The following is a 24,392-nucleotide window of genomic DNA, read 5'->3' as shown; positions in this document are numbered from 1 at the left end:
AAACATACCAGAGTTCTAGTTTATGTGGGGAGTGTATGCACTCCTCTTCAGACTGTCACTTTTGCACAACTGAAGTGACAACAGAGGAGATAATGTCAGCACGCACCTGTCACCACATTTTCAGAATGAGCAAATACAGGTACTGACTGGTGTGATACTACTTTGGTACTGGAAAGCAATGTTGAGGAGTGTCTCCCATCTCAGCTGGATCACACACAGATGCTATACCTCTGACTTCTTGGGTATAATAATTAAAGAGATATTCCTTGTCACATGGCACTTCTGTTTCACCTTCTTTTCTTTGGATACACACAAAACTAGGGATACTCTACTAATAAAATGTAGAATTTAATAGTAAACTACCAACCACCAATGCTAAAGGGGCTGAAATTGACCAATTCTGTGAAGACCTATAACACCTTCTAGAACAGACACCAAAGAAAGATGTTCTCATCACAGGGGATTGGAATGCTAAAACAGGGAGTCAAAGAGATAAAAGGAACAACAGGTAAGCTTGGCCTTGGAGTTCAAAATGAAGCAGGGCAAAGGCTAATAGAGTTTTGTCAAGAGAACAAGTTGGTCATCACAAACACTCTTTTCCAACAACACAAGAGATGACTTTAGACATGGACATCACCAGATGGGCAATACCAAAATCAGATTATGTTCTCTGCAGCCAAAGATGGAGAAGCTCTATACATTCTGAAAAACAAGACCTGGAGCTGATTGTGGCTCTGATTATCAGCTTCTCATAGCAAAATTCAAGCTTAAAGTGAAGAGAGTAGGAAAAACCACTGGGCTACTCAGGTATTATCTAAACCAAATCCCTTATAAATACACAGTGGAAGTGAAGAACAGATTGAAGGAACTAGATTTGGTGGACAGAGTGCCTGAAGAACTTTGGATAGAGGCTTGTAACATTGTACAGGAGGCAGCAACAAAAACCATGCCAAAGAAAAGGAAATGCAAAAAAGCAAAGTGGCTGTCCAACGAGGCCTTAGAAATAGCACAGAAGACAAGGGAAACAAAATGCAAGAGAGATAGGGAAAGTTACAGAAAATTGAATGCAGACTTCCAAAAAATAGCAAGGAGAGACAAGAGGGCCTTCTTAAATGAAGAGTGCAAAGAAATAGAGGAAGATAATAGAAAGGGAAAAACCAGAGATCTGTTCAAGAAAATTGGAGCTATTAAAGCAACATTCTGTACAAAGATGGACATCATAAAGGACAAGAATGGTAGGGATCTAACAGAAGCAGAAGACATCAAGAAGAAGTGGAAATAATACACAGAGGAATTATACCAGAAAGACCTGGATGTCCCGGACAACCTAGATAGTGTGGTTGCCGACCTAGAGCCAGACATCCTGGAGAGTGAAGTCAAGTGGGCATGAAAGAAAGCATGGCTAACAACAAGATCAGTGGAGGTGATGGCATTTCAGTTGAACTACTTAAAATCTTAAAAGATGACACATATTTCCATTGAGGAGAAATATGAATATTTAATAAAGTGTGGCCCATGTTTTATTCCATGATAGTTGTCTTGTGTCTTATTCCGGAGTAAGGGGATAATGAGTGATATGAGTAATGAACCAATATGTGCTATTTTAAATAAAGATATAAGCTGGTATTGTGTTTACTTTTATTTGTTCTAAACCAGAGGTAGAGAACATGTGGTCCTCCAGATGTTTTTTTTAATTTATTAAGGTATAGAAAGAAGAAGAATGAAAACAGAAGTGAGTTTGCATACAATTCTTGAATATCAAGCACAACTGACATTTGTATACATGACTTATACTCTACATTTTCTTTTTTAAAATTTATTTATTTATTTTTACACAGAAAAAAAAGCAAGACAAATAAGAAACAAAGATAAAGGAAAGAAAAAAGGGCTAAGGAAAAAAACTAACCCCTCCAATAAGACTAACCCAGCAGAGCTATTTCGAGTGGTCCGGGACCTTCTTCAGCCTAATGGTTCGGTGGAGGTCCTGGACTCCTCAGTGGCTCACTGTAACGAATTTGTTACACACTTTGAGGGAAAAATTGCTCAGATTCGCAAAGATTTGGACTCCACTGTTGATGCAGAGCCCATGATTGTGTCCAGTGCTCTGGACTTATGTCATAATTTATTGGATGAGTTTCAGTTGTTGCGACCTGAGGATGTGGACAGGGTGCTTGGATCGGTTCGTGCCACCACTACACAACTCGACCCTTGCCCATCATGGCTAATAAAGAAATCTGCCAGGGGAGTTTGCACCTGGATCCTGGAGGTCATCAACTCCTCGTTAAGAGAGGGAGTGGTTCCTGCCCCATTAAAGGAGGCAGTGATTCGCCCACTCGTAATGTCTGAGTATTCTGAGCCCAGAGGCAGAATACTCAAAGCTAAATAAAAATGTCTTAGAAAGGGGGGCATCTTATACATGGGGGCATCTGATACACAGGAAAAATACAGTATCTGTCTCAATATTATAATATGCCCCATTAAGGTAAATTTTCTGTATTTTCTGGTACACAGCTTTTAGTCACTTATCTCTAGTATTCTTTTGCTTATGTGCCATTCAGCATAACCCCTCAAAAGGCTAATCTACAAACAATTCCCACAAGGGTACATATTATTACAGAAAAGAAGAAAAAATAATTAACTGTATTGTAGCCACAACCTATGGGCCAGTTGTTAAAAAATCAATCTGAGAGAGAAATTAAAAGGAGAAACTTCATTCTAACCAGTCCTTCTACTTTTACTGAGAGCAATCAACTCATGAAGGTTGTAAACTTATATATAGTTACTTGAGAACAAGACATCTTGAACTCAGTCGGGCTTGGTTAGTACTGGATTCTTATGGAATACATTTATGCACTTGGTACAGGCAGCAGAATTAGATAAAGTAAAACAGCTATGCTTGTTGATAGCTTTGGTAAAGGGGCATGATTTTGTATACTACTGCCACCTGAATGTACCTGTGGGTCAAGCTCTGTGTTACAGATAACCCATCATTAGAGGGAAATCTTCAATTGCAGAAAGTTCTTGATAGTCACAAAAGAGGCTTTTCTCATCTTGTGTAGTTTACCTGTTGATCCATTTTGTGACTGGTCATCTCAGACACAAAAGTCTCCATAAATTCTGTCTCTGGAAACTAATACATTTTCAACTTTAATAATGGGTTATCTGTAAAATATATTTTGGCCCTTAGGCCCTCTGATTTTTATTGTAAGTTAATCTCTTTCTACTGTTTGCATGGTCTGAGTACTAATAATGCTACATTTAAATAACATTATGTTTAAAATAATCTCCTCACTACCTGATGTTATGTATTAATGAGCTGGCACAATTTTGCAAACATACTATGTACCATTATAACAGAGGCTAATTGAATCAAAATAGAGTCCCAAATTCAACTTGAATAGGTTTACTAAAGACATTGGAGTAAATAATACTATTAGCAATAATAAAATGTGTGAAAAAAAAACATAACTTTCTGCTAATTAAAAAAGGCAATTATATTAATTTTGTTATCTTCTTGACATACCTTGGGGTATACAAAAGAAGAATACACATGTTTCTTACTAGAAAATATTATGACGACAAGAGAACTTCAGTATGCTTTGTTTTGAGAATGATGAGGAAAATTTATGTTTCTGGAGGGACCAGACGGTGGGAAGGGAGAGGCAGGGATTGAAAGCCTCTTACACACTTTGTTTTTTCCTGAGAAGCGGGAACTGGGAAATATTGTGAAATTCAAACTAGAGGACAATAATTTGCTCATCTGTCTTGGGCTCATGAGACTCATCTAAAGGCCAACTGTGACGGACAGGTCAGTAACCACTCCTGTCCATCACAATGGAACCCTGATTCAGGAGCCAATGGTTGTACAGAAGAGGCGGGAATAATGATATATCAGAGAATGGAAGACAGAGTTTCAGTTAGGGATGAGTTAGGGATATGAGTTAAAGTTAGAGATGTCAGTTAGAGAGAAGCAGTTTAGGCAGTTAGGACCAGCCTGGTGTTAGAGACGAGTAATAGAGAGATAGGGAATAAGAAAAGAAATGAATAAATACCTTGATTAAAATTATTCTACCTAAGCAAATATGAATGTTATCAAAGCACAATTTCATGAATGAATAAAATAAGACCATCCATGATTCACTTTACATGATTTACTGATAAACACTTAAATAAACATTGTTTTATTGAATAACACTGATTGAAGAGTCATATTTAATAGAGTGGGGAATATATCCTCTGGTGGCAGCGGAAAAGGGTTGAAAAATAAATGTCATACCCGAAAGTGAACCTGGCTTGTGTGGAAGAACACAGGGGAACTGGGTGTGTGTGACACCAACATATCCAGCAAGACATTGCAATTGCACTAATGACTTTCCAACCAATTGTGCAACAGATCTTGATGTCACATATGTGGACAGGCTGGGCATAACACCCTCTAAATTTCCATAAGCATAGCTTTCCACAACTTTGTTCTGTATGTCCAAGGAAATCTGACACTTCCTATAAAGATTATTGTTATGTCATGGCTACTGCCATTCAAATAAAACCACTTTCTTAATCCCACCATTGTACTCAAATTTGCAACCTTCAAATAATACACACAATGTAATGTGCAGTGAAATACTGTTGTGAGTAACCTGAAGACCAGGGGTTGCTTATTGTTCTATATGTTCTCTGTCATCCCACTTGCATATTTTATTGGTACTGTTGCTAGTCTGTGAAAGTCTCAGAGTATCACACTAATATTACTAAACGCAATCCAAGTGTTGATTAATTTTTTTGTGTCTAAAACAGTATTGATGAATTTAAACAGTCTTTATGAACTTACTTTCAAACTCGGTAAAAAGCACAAGTCCTTAATGCGGTAATTATAAGGCTTACACATAGTTTGAAGGGATTTTTCTGACCTTCTGTGTGGATTGAATTGCTCTTCATCCAACTTCACTGTTGTTAATATGCTGCAGCATGTACTACATAATGGCACAGCAGGGATCAAAATTATTTTGCTTCCTCTGAGACTAAACTCCTGCCCTCTTTTTATCGTATCAGTTTATCTCTATATAAGAAGATAGTGACCATACTAATTTAAAGACTTTAAGGAACTAAGTGAGAGTTAACATGATGAAACTGAATCCCAATGGTGGTTCTAAGATCCAGGGATTAGGCAAGTGACCTGTTCTGGATGGGGCTGTACTCCCTATGAAAAAGCACATATGAGTATAGGATTATGGAGTGTCACATTCAAGATGTTGGTGTTATCTTTCAAAGCCCCAAATGGTTTCAGACCATTTGAGAAAGCTCTTCTCCTTAAACAGATCTGCACAGATCATTGATGGTATTTGGCATCTTGCATCATACACATTCGCTAAATAATACAACCAATGAAACATAGTGCAGGCAGCACATGAAGTAAATCTGGAAGACTTCCTCACACATTACTCACAATTGGATGTTTGTGGGTGGGGAGGGGGGTAAGGAAATGATGAAGCAGAGGTATAAATGCAACACATACAACAGAGAATCATACACACCCTTTAACCTTTCGGGTAAACTAATGTTGCCATGCTCGCTATGCAGAATATAAACTAAAAAGCTATATTCAAAATTTCAAACTCTTTCCTTTGGATGGGAAGAAAATCTATATAGGGCCAAAAGCTATATGAACATGTTGTGTACATGTTTTCCAAAAGATGTCACTTTGGTTTTTGAAATACAGTAAAGAAAAGGGAGAGTTAGGAGTTGGCCAAGAAGGACTGGGAAGAATATGTTTGCCCACAGCATGAAGAACTTCATCAGGAGGGCTTTAAACTGAATTGGAAGGGGGAGGGAGACGCAAGTACAAAGTTTAGGGTAGATGAAGCCTTAGACACAACAAGAGGAATGGATCAAACTGATCAAAAGGGCAACAATAATAACCTTAACAATAATAATCACAATAATAAACATAACAATGGTCATAATCATAATAATCATAATACAGTGGTGCCTCGTTTAACGAGTGCCCCGTTTAATGAAGAATCCGCATAGTGATTTGGTTTTTGCTGCATGATAATAAGGTTGCACTATCATGCACCTATAATAATCATTCAATCCAACTTTGCTCTGCTTTGACATTTTGAATTTACAAACTTGAGAAAAGAGAATAGAATTGGGAGAGCCACAGAGATGTTGCCAGGAGGTACAACATAAGTGTTAATGTAACTTTAGCTAGAAAGAGAGACAAAAAGAATAAGATAAGTAATTCTGCTGACTGTTCTGAAACTTTGCATGCATTTTCATATCTCAGTAGATGATGCAAGATGTGATGACTAGAAGCATGAAAGGAAATCTATGTCTTTGATTTCTGTCACTTCACCCATTAGCAGAAATAGAGCTGAAGCGATTAATTAAAGTTAGCAAGGGAGAATCAATCTCATTGGTCTACTAAGTAATACCAGTATGTCATCAAGAGAAGAGATCAATGTGTATTCAGTTTGCTTTTATAGGGAAACTGCTACGATATTTTCAATTCCACTGTGAACAACCACAGAAGCCTATTAAAAAACAAAACAGTACACACACACACACACACACAGAGAGAGAGAGAGAGAGAGAGAGAGAGAGAGAGAGAGAGAGAAATGAACTTTATGCCTGACAAGAATATAATATGTTCTGAATAGAATCAAAAGCATGCAAAAAAGAAGGAAATGTAAGAAAAAAGAGAGAAGAAGTGAACTATATCTGGAGAAAGTAATTAAAAGGTGTGGGGGAGAACAAGAGGAATTTATTTCAACTAGATTTTAGGACAAGAATTAGCTTAATGTTTCACACCCAGCAAAAAAATAAAATATGATCAAAGAATATAATTATAATATCTAAATGCAGTGTCATTACAGATGGGGACAGTTAGAACATTATTTTAATTCAGTTTCTAAAGCAATGATTTTAAATTATGACATCAGTTTAGATGGTTTTAATGTTTTTAATATTCCCACACAATAAAGCCATGTCCTTAATGACAGGCCATATGATGTGATGTCTTGAATATATTTATTTATTACACTACCCAAAGGTCTCTGGGCGGCTTACAACATTATAAGGATGGTATAGGAGTGTTGTGTAAATCTGAATTGAGTTTATACTTAGAAACATTTTAAAACTTCCAAAATTTAAAGGCTGGGAAAAGTTGACCGCAGTAGGAAAAGAGGAAGACCAAATATTAAATGGTTTGAGTTAATAAATGAAGTGATACCCTTGTGTTTGCAAGACCTCAGTAGAACTATTAGTACAGGATCTTTTGGAGGTCATAAGGTCACCTTGTACTAGAAGCCACTTGATCACACATAACAATTATGATGCAAAAGCTCATTTATGAAATTCTGTCCCACAAATTCACTTCAGTGTTATACTGTTAACCATGTAATGTTACATTGCTCTATAGTTCTGCTAAAACTAAACCCAAAACCTCATTTTAAAATTAGAACAGGCAGCCCTTCTTATATCTCAGTTCTCTTAAACATGGACCTTCTTCTGGCTGAAAAGGATCCAAAAGAGAGGGTGGTAGATATTTGAGAGATCATGTAGCTACTCTCTCTCTCTTATAAAATAGGATAGGGGTGAGATGTGAGGCTAATCCATGGTATAAAAATATCTGATTAAAAAAACCCTCATATGCACAAAATTAGCATTTGAATTTACTGCTACTTACAAGGCATGTACGATAGCAATGTATTTTGCTTCAAACATTGGTACAATATTTTAGATAAGTCACTTGAAAGTTTTTTTTCCCTGCTTGTTGAGGGCTTTTTGGGCTCTTTGGCCGTGTTCTGAAGGTTGTTCTTCCTAATGTTTCGCCAGTCTCTATGGCCGGCATCTTGCCCAACTCCCTGGTGGGGGTCAGGAACATGGCTAAAGAGCCCGAAAAACCCACAACAACCAATAGATCCCAGCTGTAAAAGACTTCACAAACACTTTTTTCCCTCCTTGCACGCATTCTTGGAGGAAAGAGATAGACTGGATTCATTTCAATTGTAGTTCAGGTCACAACATGATACTGAAATGACATTGGTTGCCTTGCCAGATGATCTCCTGAGGGAGGAATATAACTCTGCTGATATAACTCTGCTGGTCCGTGTGTGTGTGTGTGTGTGTGTGTGTGTGTGTGTGTGTGTGTGTGTGTGTGTGTGTGTGTGTGTGTGTGTGTGTGTGTTTGGTGTTTCTTTAATGGTTCTGGTCCTTCCTTGAAGGCCAATCGCAGATGGTACAGCTTGTGGAGGTGGTGTCCACCCTTTGGGACTTCCGTCATAGAGTCCCACAGGGATTGGTTATTTCCCCTTATGATTTTTAATATCTGCTCGAAGCCCACTGGGAGATGTCATACAGAGATTTTGAGTTCATTGTCATCAATACACAGATGACACAGTTCTCTCTTTCCTCCTCTTCATCCACAAATGATGCTGTGCATATTCTTAAGCACTGCCTGATATCAATAGTGAAAGAGGGCCAATAAACTGAAACTGAATCCAGAAAAGACAGATATCCTACTGTTGGGAGGATCATAGGACCAGTTAGAAGGATATTTACCTGGCCTTGATAGGGTTACACATCCTCTGAAGGATCAGGCTTGCAGCCTGGGGTTACTCTTATTCCCAGCTCTCTTTATAGAGCTGCAAATATCAGTTGTGGCCAAGAGTGTCTTTTATCAACTTTGGTTGATTGTCCAGCTGCACCCCTACTGGAATAAGAAACCCTAACAACAGCGATTTCATGCATTGGTAATTAGACATGGGATATTCATATTTGCATTCCTCGGGATACGAATACAAATACTGGCACCACAGATGCCATGTAAATCCAGTCCCTTCCCCTTGAACCAGCTGGTCCATTCACAGGTTGCTGCACAGCACACACGGCGGTCATACTTGTCATCACATCCAGCCGGCTCTTCACTGCCTTCCCATACAGTCGACCACTCAACAGCTGAGCAAAGAGACTCCCCATCCCTCCTTGCATGGGGAAGTGGGGAAGAGCCGGCTGAGCTGCTTCTGCTCAGCCGGCAGAACAATGGCTGCAGGCAATGCATGGCAAACAGTGATTGGACTAGCTGGTTCATAGAGGAGGGACTGGATTTCCATGGCACCTGTTGTACTGATTTTCATATTCGTATGCCCAGCGATACGAATACAAATACCCCATGTCTATTGGTAATTTCTACAGTAGATAACTATAATATTCTCTATGTAGGCCTGCCCTTGTATGGCCACTTCAGAATGGTGTCTTCAGCACAGGGCCGGACTGGGACCAAAAATCGGCCCTGGCATTTAGAGCACACAGGCCCACCGGCTGTGGGGACACAGGCCCACCTGGCTTTGGGCCAGGATTGGCCCTATGGATCCCTGAAATGCACCGGGGGATTTTGAGCGAGGTGCTCTCGCCATCAGCCTGGCCTACCTCACAGGGCTGTAGGGAGGAGGATAAAACTTGGGAGGGAGCCGAGGATATGAACGAAACAAATAAACAGAACCTCCCTGTGCAAGAGGAGTGTATCTTTTCTGCCGCAGCGCATCCTAAGGAGCAGGATAAGAAGGCAACTCGTATCTAAAGCGGGGTTGTGACATTCTCAGGGGACGGTGAAACAAAGACAGCGTAGCCCAGCTCTGATGAGGAAATTTTCACTTTAAAAAAAAAAACTGGCCAGGAAAGTTGATCTTCCCGGAACCAGGTCAGGATCCCTCCGGTCGAGGCTGGGCTTGCCGACGAAACTTCAGCCCAGCCTCGTCAGAGGGGCTTTCCTGGGAGGCAGAATGGCCACCCCTGCCCTGGAGGAGAGGCTTTCTCGGCTTCCAGTTTCCGATCGGCCCTCCTCACCTTTTCCAGTCCCCACCTCCGCTCTTTTCCCTGTCCTCGCCCCTTCCTCCTCCTCCTCCCCTCTCCGCCCCCCGGCTTTCCCTCCTCGCCTGCCCGCCCAGGGAAGGCCGGCCGAGGTGCCCGCTCCCCCAGCGGCGCGCTTCCCTTTGGAGAGGCCAAGGGCACCCGGCAAAGGCGATGTGCCTGGGCACCGTGCGCTCTCGGCCACCTGGGCGCCCAGGCAGCGGGCCAGGCCGGGCCGGGGCGGGCGGGCGGTGGGGGAAGATCCGAGGCGAGGCTGTCTCCTCCTCCTCCTGCCACCGCTCCCGCTCCGCCCTCCGGCCCTCCCCGGCCCCGGCGCGCCAGGGCGAGGAAGCGAGCGAGCGAGCGAGCGGGGCGGGGGATGCGCCGGCCAGACCCTCCGGCCGGCCACCAGCACCAGCCGCGGCCCGAGAGCAGCCGGCGGGCAGGCAGGGCCGGGAAGCCGCGGCGTCTCGGCTGCCCGCGCTAGCCTCGAACAAAGCGCACCGCCGCCGCCGGCTCCGCCGGGCCTCGGCGTTGCCCCCCCTCAGGCGTGGGTGCGCTCTTGGGCTGGGTGGGGAGGTTGGGGGGGGGACGCCCCAGCTGGAGGGGCGGGAGGAGGAGGAAGGAGGAGGAAGAGGAGGAGGCAAGGCAAGGCAAGGCAAGGGGGCGGGGAGGGAAGGTTCCCTTTCGCTCTCTCGCTCGCTCGCTCGCTCTCTTTTGGGGAGGGGGGCTCAGCCTGGCCCTGCGCTGAGGCAAGAACTGGCCCTTCTGACCATCGGCCCTTCTGGCATTTGCCAGAATTGCCAGATTGCCAGTTCAGCAGATTCAAAATGTAGATGCCAGACTGATTACAGATATGAACACATATTCCCATTTTTGGCTTGCCTTCATTGACTCCTAGTTTCCAAACTCAATATAGGGTGCTGGTCTATACAACTCTTAACAATTTAGGTCTTCAGTCTTTGGCAGAAGATCTCTCACCTTTCCACCCTTGATGTTAAGAATTACGACACCCAAGAAGCCAACATTAGGAGCCAACCATTCTTGGTTGTGACACCTTCCTTCTGGGATAAGCTTCCTACAGAAGTTTGCTAGGTGCCAGCCTCTTTCAGTCTTCAAGACAGAAATTGTATAAAGACAGAATTGTATAAAGCTGTGTGGCGATCACCCCGCTTTGACTCATGTACAAAGTTATTTGCATACACCAATTGGAGCTGGTGGGAGGAGGAGCCAGAGAATCTAGAAGGGAGGGGCGAGTCTGAGTTTAGTGAGTTCAGTCAATGAGAGTCTGAAGTAGAAGTTAGTCTATGGTAGTTAGAGCAGATGGCAGAGTTAGGAGTTAAGAGTGTGGAACACCAGGCAATGGAAATAAAAATCTGAATTTCAAATGGATGAATGATATAGTGAAATATGGAATATAGCTCTAAATGACAAATTAACTTGTAATTTAAATGTTAAGAAAGGAGAGTTGAAAAAGAATAGTTTTTATGAAATATGGGGCAGATTTTTGGAATATGTATTAACAAGAGGAAAGGGGAAAGCTCCAAATCAAGAATCAATGCAGTTCTGGAGAAGAGAACAATAAAAGAAGAGGAAGAATATAAATGGAGGAAGAAGATTATAACAATGGTGGTGGGGAACACAGTTATATTGTATTTTCATTTGTGTATTTTATGCTTATGTTTATGTTTTAGATAAATAAAAACTAAAAAAGAGTGTGGAACTTATAAAGAGCTAAGAGAATTAAGAGTGAAACAAGTTATTAATAATTTAATGAATACATTAAAGTTTGTGAAGAACCTGTTTAAGCAAACTGTAATCAATAAACCTGTGTTGTTCAACTTTATACTCAGCTGGTATCTCAATTTTTCTAATTAAAGGGTGTTGACAGAGGTCAACTGGTGGCAGCAGAAAGGAGAGAACATGTTGTGGGCCTCCGGCTAGTGAAACAACCTGGGGACACATGAGGGGCACGTCACAATTGGTGGCAATGGTGGGATACATAGCGTGAGTTCTTTGTATAGTGAAACAAGCAGGGGCCACGTGGTGAAATATCACAAGCTGTTTTTCACTGTTAAATATTGACCTGAGATGCTCAAATGTATTTTAATTTGAGCATCTGAAATTTAATGCTAGGTACAGTTTTTTTACCTAGCAACATAGTTTATTATACTGGTTTTTTTCCCTATTTATTACAGTGTGTTTTTATTCAGTGATTTATTATATCTTGTGAACTGCCTAGAGAGTGATAACACTAATGGTGTGATATAAAAGTGGAAATAATTATTAATATTTCTAGATAATACTAGACATCATGTTTTTTAAATTGAATGGTTCATTTATTTTTTACAGTCTAGTGGCTCTTGTTTATTTCCACACATGTCTTAGTTAGATCTCATTGTTTTCTACAGGATTTTACCCCTTATCTATTTCCCAAATAAACACAGTTTGATAAAAAGATTAGATTAACACAAACCTCTGAAAAACAAGATTTTGCAGTGGGTGCTGAGACTATTATGCGTGAGCAGCTCGCCACATGCCACTGGTAAGCATGAGAAATGAGATGCCTTGTGTTGTAATTTTGCACAAGATTTCCATGGAATATGCTAACATACTACTACAGAACTTTGCTTTCTGAACATGATCGCCATGCCCATTAATAATCTGTTAGTTGAGGAAATAAGTCAATAAAATGGTGATGGAGTTCCACATGTAGGTAGATAGACAGTATCCACTAGTTAAGTAAGACCTGGAATCCGCAGCAATGTAAAACTCATTCTGTGAAACAAGGGCTCTGGCACAAATGTGATTCAGGGTTGGTTGGTTGGTTTTAAATAGCAAACTACTGAGTGGAGTTCCAAAACAAGTTTATTCTGAGACATAGAACTCAGATGTTTGTAGAAAAAGAATAAAAATAAAAACCTAATACAGCCATCGCTATTTGCCTAATTAGCTCTCCCCTATTCAAAAATGTGATGACCTATCCTTCCTGTTCTTGTTTCCCCAGAGCCTGGACTTCACTATGGCTATTCTGTTTTGCACCCAAACCAGTTCCTAAAGTTTTTCAGATAAGTTCTTTGTTTTACTTCCATGTGTCTTTTCTTATTCGTTTTCAACACAGAACAATCAGCTGAAACAAACCATCCTTATAGACAAAGAACTATTCATAGATATACCTTTTGCTTGGCTGCAAAGTCTCTGTGCCTTTCTTCCAGGTAATTGTTGCCTTAGGAGAGGCCTCTGGTTTACATCCAATGGTGACTTCACCTCCTATGTGGACAACTGACATTTTTTTCACAGGATTTTTGGAAAAATCAGGGGCTGAAGCTAAAAGGGGGGAAAAAAGTAAAACAAGAAAATTGACCCTAGGAAACTAAGCCTAGAATTTCATGAAAAAATTTATTAAACTGCAAAGAGCTAAATCCCACGTGCTTCTCAGCTACACTCAGGTAAATCCACCATATGAATGAAACTTCTCAACATGCATGTAAATACTGTTGATACACTGGGTCTAGTTTGGACAAGCCTAACCATTGGACTCAACCCATACTCACTTGGGACAAGTCCCCTTCAACTCAATGGGTCTATGTTTGTGTAGACACTCATGTATGAATCTGCATCTTCCTATTTCTTTCAGTGCTTCTAGAATCCTCCTTTATGGCCTTTTCCCTGAAGAATGTCTACTTGGATAGCTTTATTTTATTTATTTATTTCTGTACTGCACACTCAAGCCTTCCCTGTTTTAGAAAATTCTTTCAAGTCATCATTAACTTACCTATTACTCTCAATTCAGCATTGGAATATACGGAGCCATATTCATTTTCTGCAACACACTGATAGAGGCCAGAATCTGAAATGTTCAGCATAGCTATAGTAAGAGTTCCATTTTCAATGTGAATTCTTTCCTTTAAAAAACAACAGAGAAAGCACTATTAATTGTAGGTGCATTGTGGGTAGTCTCCCCCCAGCATTACTCTTATACCCCATTTATCCTTCAGTGAGGTTAAGGGGTATGCATGGCTCTCCAGATCCCACATTATCACATACCTCTGTGAGACAGATCAGTAGGGTAGCCATTGGTCTGGATTTTCATTGGACCACCCTCTTTTAAATTTTTTTGTTCTTCCATTAGTCTAGAAGCTTCAGGGGGTGGAACAAATTGCACAGGTTTCTAGGTGAAGTCCTTGGAACCAAGGCATGATGAGAAGGGTAGTCCCTGAAGTCACCTATGTTCAGAAACAGGCAAAGTTGGAGAGTACAGTTCCCATCATGTATTGGTCACCACACTGCCAGCCTCCCACTCTTCCTACATCAGTAGCTACATCATCTCCTGGCTTGGCTGGCCACTCCAGGCAGGGGTGGGAGGATAAGTCTCTCTGCACAGCTGCTGAGTGGCCAGCTGAGTAGGGAGGGGGTGGAGCTACTTCCATGATTGGTGGGAAGAGCAGGAGGTTAGTGGTGCAGCAGAGTGTGGGTGGATGGGCTGGTTCCAAAGGCTGGACCTGCATTAGGTGCACCTGGGACACGGATATTTGTATTCATTTACGAATAGGAATATCCCCATCTCTAACCATGAAGCATCACAAACGGCCATTTTCCCATTTTGTTTCCATCTCTAGTCGGGAGAGTTTGGCTTTTTAAAAACCATTGAGTATATGGGAGAGATGCATTGGGACAACGGCTTGGCAATGAAAGGGCAGTGCCCTGTGTTGCGATCAGTGCTTTGGAATGCTCATTTTAATTAGAAAATAATTATTAAAAATTAAGAATTAAGTACTATCTAATGAATTAAAACTAAAATATCCTTTGTAGATAAACAATTTTAAGCAAGTAGTGATGGGTATTTATGCCTTAATTCTCAGTAAATGTCTTTCAGTGAAATTAAAAAATTAAAAATAAAGCATATACCATTTTCCAAAGACATTCACAGTTAGTGAACTTAGGAAAAATGTTTGGGTCTTATTAAATATGGTGCTTTATTAGTTTAATATATATCCCACTTTTCTCCCAGGAAACTACAGTTTCCATAGCAAAGGGGAGGTAGTAGGAAGGGAAAACAGACTAATGGGAGGTGTTGGTTTGCAAGATCCGAACAGAGCTGTTAATGATGGAACATTTGGGAGGTCATTCACTCCTGGAGTCACCACACATCAGAAGTGACTTGATGGCACATAACATTTTGGAGGTTTTTTTTTTTTTAAATGGCCAAGCAATTGTATAGTGATGAGATGGATGGAATGGAGACTATTACGGGAGGCTATAATAGGATGTAGGCACCAAAGCTCAGCAAACATCAAGTAAGAGACCTCTGGGTAGTTTGGGCGGCATATAAATTGAATAAATAAATAAATAAATAAATAAAAAATAAGACCATCCCCAGACATAAAGAAAAACAACACAGAATTTTACAGCTTATACAAGTGAGCCTCTGAAAATTTGTCTTGTTCTTTTCTCCCTCACTGACAAGTCCACATAATGCTTCATTTTTTCAAAGCTCCTGCTGGCTAGCCTGAACCGCACATGTTCTGTCTCATAACAAGGTGGTTATTTCTCCCTTTTGAGAGGTCTTTTTTGAGGATCAGTACTTTACCCTTGGATTCTTTCTACATAAAAAAGGTAGGTGTAGCCAACCATTCTCTTTCATAATAAGCAAGACTGGTGTTTTGTTTTTCCACTTAAAGTGATCTGTTTAAAATCTGCAGACATTGAGGGTTGCTATTTCAGAACAGAGCTATAAAACATTTTTATATTTAAATACCATAACTCAAAAACCCTTTGCCCAAACATCACCAATTCTGGCACAGAGCAAGAGCAGTGCATCTCCTACACTTGTGCCAAATGTGATGCTGATCTGAAGGCCAGTTTAAAAGTCATAATTTTCACTTTGGCTGCCCCCATTTTTAGAATTTCCTTACAGAATGTTTATTTGCTCTGCCAGACCAAGATCATTGCTGTGCTTTCATGCAACAATAATGTACAAATTATATCTCTTGGAACATTAGCAATCTGAATCCTGTATGATTCATAATCAGAATACTTGACAACTATTGTGATCTGGATATTGACAAGGTATGCCTAGGCATTATTCATAACAGAAGATAACAATTCAAAGCAACAATGGCCTAAAAATACACCAACCAAAATATACACAAGCAGTTCGTGAACAGAACCAGAAAGGCATGCTAAATCAAAAGGTGGGAGTGAACCTCCCAATTTCAACTACAAACCACCCTTGAAAAATATGATAAATAAATAACACCAAAGCAGAAAAGCAGAAAAAGAGAAAAGGGCTACTGATACAAGCAGATGGCATTTTACATGAGTCTTTTAAGGCTATATCACCATGGAGGAGACTGGCTGATTCACATGCACAATCCACAGGAATGCATATGAGGATGTACCATCCACTCTGGAGATGTAAGTCTTCAAGTAATTAGGTCTCCTAGGTGAGAATTAAAAATTCCAAAGACTCTTATTATAAGAACCTTTTTCATGTTTCTCCACCTTTTGTGATTTCTGTGCAAAAACAAACCCTTTTTGTGTAACCTCCCTTGCATTTTGCACAAAACACTAGTGCAAATTAGGACTGGTATTGTACACAAAATGCCAAGTTTTTACATGTAAAACAGAAAGAGTTTTTAATGCAAAATACAGAGGGGTTTGTGAATGGCACTGCTGAGGAAAAAATACTCTAGTCTTTTCCCTCTCATTAAAAGAATCTTACAGTAGTTGACTTTTATTTTTAATGGTGTGTGTCTTGATGTGTCACAAGATCTTTCTCCATCAAGGACAAGAACATGTGTGCTTCTTCATTAAATTCTGTTTCTGCAGTCATTAAATGTGAGGGCTATGGAAAGACACAATTAGAAAAAAGACTGGCTATTAGCCCTGAGCGAGGGTATGCCTCAAGATGAGACTGAGGTGAAAAGAACATGGTAACTCCCTTCAGCTTTGTTACAGAGCTACACTGTGCAGAAGGTAGTAGTTAGGAAGCTGAACAGTAGAACAGTCAGATGCCCCTTTTGTGAAAAGCAATAAATGTTGTTCCCCATTTGAAAATCAATTGTTGCCTTTCAACTTTTGTTTCTGTGTTTCCGTGATGTTATGATGTGGCTATTGAGAGACCAACACCAATTCAAAATCCTAGTTCAAACTTACAGTCAGGTCAGCAAAAGGTAGAGTATATCGAAATTGAAAGAGAAAAGCCATGTTGGATCATACTGTTCAGACATGGAGCTTTCTAAATTTGGTCTCCCAGATGGTGATGGCCATTAGCTACCAGGAGCATGAGCAAGCAATTTTGGATATTCATAGGGATACTTCAGTCTCGAGAGACTATGGTAACATGCTCTGAATCGAGGAGTGTCCTCTCCAGAGCATGAAGCCTGGGTAAAGTAATATGGAGGATAGGCTGTTATTCAAGCAGCAGATCCCCTCTCTCCACGTTGCTGAAATGGTCCAATTGAAAGGCAAGAGCCAATACAACTGGTTCCTGCAACGTTGCAGGAGTTGGCAGAACGACACGAACTGCCTTTGGGACTCCAGCTCCGGATTTTGCCTCTAGGTTAACTCCTGAAGCCTTTTCCATGAGTGGGTATAGCTGCAAGGCAGTGGAGGTTTGACATCAGAGTTTTCCTTCTCCTAGATGGGCTGCCTTCCATGGCTGACAAGCCCCATCTACCCAGCCTGCTCTTTAATAGTCCAGAAGTATGATCCAGCTCTTAGAACTTTGCTGCCTCCCAGGTGTATACAAATCTAATTGGCTTTCCTATTTACCATATTAGGGCCAGAGATAGAATTAGAGAATTGTCCTGGGACACGCTCATTTAAAGCAGAAAGCCCCACCTCCAGACCATGTGGTGGGGAGACAAAAAGAAAACCCAAGTCCAAGTATATATGAAGATCCATGTCTAGGAACTACCAACCTACGTCTCTGTCAATTCCCAGATGTTTCTATGAATATCTGGGACCTCACAAGCAGCGTGGCCCCACAACACAGTGGAATTCAAAGTTACATCGCTTTTGCTTGTAAATTGTCCATTTGTGTGGGCATCATTCAGTCTCAAGAGACTATGGCAACATGCTCTGAATAGAGGTCCTGGAACAGCATCTAGTGTGGCTGAGAAGGCCAATTTGAGAGTGACAATTCCTTCCACACTGAAGACAGATACAATCTGCCCCCTATCCAGCTCCCTGATTTTGTTGGTTTTGAGTCTGCCTCTTTGCCTTGGCCTGCTGGACAAGTGCCTCTTCAAATTGGGAGAGGCCACGCTGCACCACCTGCCTCCAAGCTGAATGCTCAGATGTCAAGGTTTCTCATCTGTTGAGGTCCATTCCTAAGGCCTTCAGATCCTGCTTGCAGGAGATATCCTACAAGGATATATCCACCCCTCTGGGTTGCTTTCCCTGCACTAATTCTCCATACAGGAGATCTTTTGGAATCTGACTGTCAGCCATTCTCACAACATGCCTGAGCCAACGTAGACCTCGCTGTTCCAATAATGTACACATGCTGAAAATTCCAGCTCATTCTAGGACTACACTATTTGGAACTTTGTCCTGCCAGGTGATATCAAGAATGTGTTGGAGACAACGCATATTGGAACATGTTCAACTTCGTCTCCTGCCATGCACAAAGAGTCCAGGACTCACTGCAATACAGGAAAGTATTTAGGATGCAGGCTCTATAGATCTGGATCTTGGTATATGCCATCAGCTTCTTATTAAGCCATACTCTCTTTGTGAGTCTAGAGGACATGGTAGCTGTTTTGCCAATGCGTTTATTCAGCTCGATATCTAGAGAAAGAGTGTCAGAGATCGTTTAGTCAAGGTACAGAAAGTCATGAACAACCTCCAATTTTTGTGTGGAGATGGTAATAGAGGGAGGCGAGTCCACACCCTGACCCATGACTTGTGTTTTCTTCAGGCTGATTGTTAATCCAAAATCTTGGCAGGCCTTGGTAAAACAATTCATGAGTTCTTGGAGCTGTTCAGCAGAATGGACAACAACAGTTGCATCATCGGTGATTGTCCATTTATCTATTACGATTTATAGCTGCTGCTGTTATGGCCTCTGTGAATTTTTGCCATACTTTTAAAATTGCTATTCAGCTAGTGTCTATTATTACATCTTAAGGCAGTACATTCTATGATTATGCATTCTGTGAAGAATTATCTTCTTTTGAGACCGTCACCAATCAAATGTGTAGCATGACTTCAGCAAAGCACTGCACAAGGGAGTGGCGTTATCCACTGGCGATACACCAGAGTCTGGAATTGAACACTTGGCAGCAATAGAATAAAAAGTTCAGGTTGAAATCCAGTTAAGTTTCCTGATGACAGAACTGCTTTCATCTGTGATAAGAGGCAGGAGCATGGGAAAGACCCTCCTGAGCAGAGGAGGAGAGATGATGCCCCACTGTCTGAGTGGGCTTTAATCCTTTTATTCATTTATTACGTTTATATCATGTCCTTTCCCCAATATGTTTGATGCAGCATACCTGGCTCTCCTCCCCATATTATCTCCACAGAAAATCTGTGGGTAAGCCAGGGAGAAAGTTGGCTGGCACAAGGTCACTCATGAAAAAGTCATGGTAAGGCTGGGATTTGAATTCAGGCCTTCTGAGTTTTCATCCGACAATCTAATCACCACACTGCTATGACATTCATTTGTGTTCTTAATGACAACTAGGCTGTCATCCATCCAAATCCGTTCTTCGCTTCAACGTGGGCAGAATATGCCCTCAATCATTTGACTATTATTTTGGTTTTACTTGCCACATTGCAAGTGTAACTTTAAAAAAAAAACAGCTGAGAAAGTGTCAGCTTGAACGTATGAAGTGAAATGCCTTTGTTACAGCGCTCTAAATTCATAGGGGTGTGCATGCACACATAAGAGAGAGGCAGTGTGTGTGTAGAATTCACTCTGAGGACAGAAAACTGCCTGCAGGTAGAAGCAAGTATGCAGAAGATATTTGCAGCCAACTCTACAGAAGTAAAAAGTGGATAAGTAGTAGAATGTTGTTAATTAGATTGCTGTGTACCAGCCATACAACCTGAGGCTGTGTTCTCATGAAATTTTTAAACTAAGCAAGGCTGGAATGGGTCAGTACTACAAGAAGAATCCTCTAAGGAAAACACAGAGTGCTGAAAGAAACAGATTTGCTTTGTTTTGAGTTTCAGCAAGAGTTACTCATACTGGTGCCCAGACTTTCAGAATGCTTTGAAAAATCTTTCAGGATTTCAGAAATCTCAAACTAGAAATGGGATTAAAACCAGTATGTACCAATGTGCTCTTTTACATTGGAACATACTGGCCTAAATCCAATTTCGGGTTCTAGCAAAAGTGTGCCTATTTAACTATTGGTGTTTACATAAAGTGTTGATTTACTATTCACCAATTGATTAATTTGGTGGATTTGTGCTAGTGGGAACAAGGATTCAGGCTTTCTTTCTTAATGCAGATTGTCTAAGCTAGAACCGTGTATGTAATGATGGTCATACTGAGTTCTTGCACAGCCATGCACTCCCTTTCACTCTATTAGAATGGGAGAAATTCATTTTGCATATGCTATTTTCAGTCAATATATGCAAATGTATCATAATTATATATATATATATGTATCTGCTGCACAGAAGTGGAAAGAAAATATATAACTAATAGAGCAAATTGAGCTGGTATCCACTGTAGACCCCAGTAAATTCTGCTCAGGCCTTCTGCTGGGGATCCCTAGGTTGAGTCAACCTAGCTTATGTTATCTCTTCCACTTTTCCAATTGCCCCCCACACTAGTTTTCCGATCTATATTGTCTTTTCTGGTCAGTTCTGTATTTTCTATTTGTGCAAGGTAGGAGAGCCCCAATTTATTTATTTTTGCTCTAGTGAGAGCTCAAATTTGATTTGATTGACCACCCACTCATTTGCCTTTCTTGTGGTCAGTGAAATCTGTAAACCTCACCTCCAACACCACATTTCAAACGAGCTGATTTTTTCCCCCTCTGTCTTTCTACACTGACCATAATTTGCACAGTATGGATAATTTTTACCTTGATTTCTAGTGACAATTTTTGCTAACTCTCAGTTCCCTTTTTTTTAAAATTTCAGAAGATGAGGATTTATATTTTATAAAAAATGCAGACAACATGTTCGTAGAGCAAGGATTTGGAAATTTGAACATAGCTTTTAGACTGCATTCTACAGAGTGGCAACATTAGATTACTTGAAAGGTTAAAGAGTGTATATGTTTCTCTGCTCTGTGTATTGCATTTACTCACACTTTTGTTTCAGAATTTCATTAAGTCCAAAACAACCCTTCAAAATATTTCAACACAGAGGTAGTACAGCTACATCCCAGCTGTTCTTGTCTCTGCCCTCCCCTAGCAACCATAGTATAGATAATGTGCTCAACTTCTGGGATCCTCTAGCACTGAGTAATGAGGGAAGTTGCTGCTGGAATTTGTGTGTAGTTTATGTATGCTTAACTGTCCATCTTAAAAAACCAGGGCATTCAGTTCTTCAGAAACCCGCTAGCTAATGAATGAGGGATATTTTTTCTTCTGTACCCATAATTCAAAATACTGGTATGTGGCCCAAATATATTACAAAGAGACATGGTATCACTCCCAGGCCATGGGAGCAGGATTTGAGAGGATCCTGAGGAAATGACAGACAAGCTCCAGTGCATTGACTGACTTACACAGGCATCCAATAGCTGGAACAGGTGACAATGTGGCTCCAAATTAGCATAAAAAGTTTGTACCACTGTTGGGTAGCACAAACAATCCTTATACATTGTTGCTCTTTACATTAACAAGTTGCAGCTGAGTTATACATCATTACTACATTTTGCTTTAAAGACTGTGTGAACTACCCCCTAGCCAGTATCTTGCCATGGTAAAACTGAGCTATACATAGCTAAAGTTTAAACCAGGTCATTAACAGCTTTTGATAAGCAACATCTATCCCCAGCTCCTGTCAACTTTACAAAACATCCTTTGTCCATCTCTGAACCATGGGAACATTAAAGCAGCATTAGCAACACAAAATGGAGGATAGCAGATCAAAATGGAAGACACACAACTCCTCTAAATACCAGACCCAACAGGGACAACATCCCAGAACCTGACTCTGAAAAATAGTTATCTATGTATCTATTGGTTGTTACCATAAAGTAATCAAAATGCCTAGAAAAAATGATAGTGAACACAAGAGGGTATCCTGTAGACCATCTTAACTGCTTCCATTAGTGTTATCAGCATTCATAACAAAGGCTGCTCTTTGCTACGTAAAATTTGGCCTCTTTTTTTTCTACAGGTAACACACACACGATTTTGTGCAGCAATATTGGGCCGTTTCCTGCCATTTTGAATTGTGGATACAGAAGTACAGTACAATATCCCACACTCATAAACTAGAGGTTTTTTTGAAGAATTCAATCAATATGTATTTTATTGTGAATATCTAAACCAGAAACAGTTATCTCCTGTAGTTATATTCAGTTCTATTCTACACTCAGCTAGCAGATGCAAACTGCACTCTACCAAAAAAGGAAGTGAGACTTCTCTGGGTCCCTCAACTATTTCAAACAGAGAAAAAGAATCAGAAAAACTTCACACATATGGAAACAAACAACTAGAATCATTCACACACATTTTGAATTAAAAATCAAAAAGCTCTTACCTCTGGTGTGAGGGGCTGACCATTTTTAAACCAGCTGTATGATGGCTTTGGTTTCCCAGTTGCTTTACATTCCCAAACCAAAGTGTCATAAAGAGAGAGATCGGCATCCTCAAGGCTTTTACTCCATTCAGGGAGGGCTATATCAACAAACATAGAGTTATCATAACTATATTTTGCGTTGACTTTCCTATTCTCAAAATCTCCATAGAAAGTTATTAAAATAACCAACTGTATATGAAAAGATGCTGGGTTGGGCACAGATTTAGGTATGTTTACTTAGATTTAATTGCACTCTAAGTGGTCATGACCAACACAAGCCCCCTTGATTTCCCTCTAAGCTGGGCACACTTGCATATCTCTGTCCCCCTGTGCAAATCTCTCTTCCTCCTCTGTGCAGTTATCACATTAGGTTCTTGTCGTGACAGAACCCTGCTCATGGGGGGACAGAGTCCCATGCAGGGATGAAGTCTTGTGTGAGAGAGGTGGTACCCCGCCCAGCGGAGCTAAAAATTAGAGGGTCCCTTGATCTGGACCTAACCTGTCTTAATTAGAATAGTCATAGATGTGGTAATTCCACATTAGGTGGGTCTCTCTCTCTCTCTTTCTTTCTTTCTTTCTTTCTTTCTTTCTTTCTTTCTTTCTTTCTTTCTTTCTTTCTTTCTTTCTTTCTTTCTTTCTTTCTTTCTTTGCCTCCTTTCTCCTAATGGATTCAAGAGAGCTTACAACATTAAAAAGAGACTTAAAAGCTAAATAATAAATTATTACAATATTTAAAAAAGCTTTAAATAGATATCATATTAAAAATTTACAAATAAGAGCAATATGAAAAACACAATTAAAGCAAGATAATAAAATAATCCCTTTAAAATATCCCCTTGGTCAACCAGTCATTAGAGGAAAGACTGCCTGAAGAGAAAGGTTTTCATCTGCTTGCAAAAGGACAGCAAAGATGGGGCCAGCCGAGCTTCCCTTAGGAGGGAGTTCCAGAGTCTGGGAACAGTGACATACAAGGCCCTCTCCTGTTTCCCCACCAAATGTCCCTAGGATGGAGGGATTTTTAAAAAAAGCTTGTGGCTCTCCACTCTTAGCTGCCTAGAGTGGTCCTAAATTGATTAGATAGGCAGGATATAAATTAAATAACTAAACAAACAAACAAACAAACAAACAAACCAACCACCACCACCACCACCACCACCACAACAACAACAACAACAACACATCTCTCAGCATCTCTCACCACTGGCTGTATTGATCCCAATGTGGGAGAGTTGTAATATCCAGAGGGCCACATGTGGTACAATACGGAGGTAAAACAAATTCAGTTTGCTCACCATATATAAACAGCTGGCCTCTTGCAATATTCCGTCCCCGAATATTTTCAGTGATACATTCATAAGATGCTTCATCCTCTTGCTGAAAATCTGGGATTTCCAGGGTTCCTTTGGAAGTTTTTATTTTTTTCACAAATGGGATACCATCTGATCTTCTCCAGCTGATACTGGGAACTGGACTAAATGAATATCGGTTGTTAGAAAATGGAGCTCAGAGCTCAGTTTACATTTGCTTCACAGTAAGTTCCATTCTAAATGGGATAGATTTAGAAATCATGTGAAAATCACATGGTAATTGGGTTAGTGTGTGTGCCCTCTTGGGAAAATCTTTGATTTTCAAGTGGTGTTATATCTCAGTTGAGGGGGCTACATTGGCTTTTTCCTGCACCCACTCACCCTGCCCTCACTGGCCACTCACCCTGCTGCTGTGGTGAGGTGCAGTAGAGAGAGGGTCTGCTAGCAAAGCTGCTCATACCTTTGGAAAGTTTGGCTGCCTCTGTCCCTTTAAAATGCTCTGGATCAGGTGGGCACATG

General features: G+C 40.7%; 1 protein-coding gene across 7 annotated transcripts in view; it reads right to left on the bottom strand.

Annotated features, from left to right (window-relative positions):
* Positions 1-24,392, bottom strand: part of CNTN6 (contactin 6) — a 300,659-nt gene that overhangs the window by 66,334 nt on the left and 209,933 nt on the right. For all 7 annotated transcript variants that reach the window (XR_013541601.1, XR_012083493.2, XR_013541603.1 and 4 more), the window contains 4 exons: positions 23,859-24,037; positions 22,528-22,664; positions 13,625-13,754; positions 13,026-13,176 (listed from right to left, as the gene is read on the bottom strand). Coding sequence is in view for 4 of the 7 variants with exons in the window: in XM_020791024.3 (XP_020646683.3) it covers positions 13,026-13,176; positions 13,625-13,754; positions 22,528-22,664; positions 23,859-24,037 (597 nt within the window). In the remaining 3 variants the exon portion in view is untranslated. The remainder of the gene's footprint in view (positions 1-13,025; positions 13,177-13,624; positions 13,755-22,527; positions 22,665-23,858; positions 24,038-24,392) is intronic.

This window comes from Pogona vitticeps, chromosome 2 (genome assembly GCF_051106095.1).
Source record: "Pogona vitticeps strain Pit_001003342236 chromosome 2, PviZW2.1, whole genome shotgun sequence".
NCBI lineage: Eukaryota > Metazoa > Chordata > Lepidosauria > Squamata > Agamidae > Pogona > Pogona vitticeps.
Note: the sequence above shows the minus strand (reverse complement) of the source record. Positions and strands in the feature narration are given on the sequence as shown.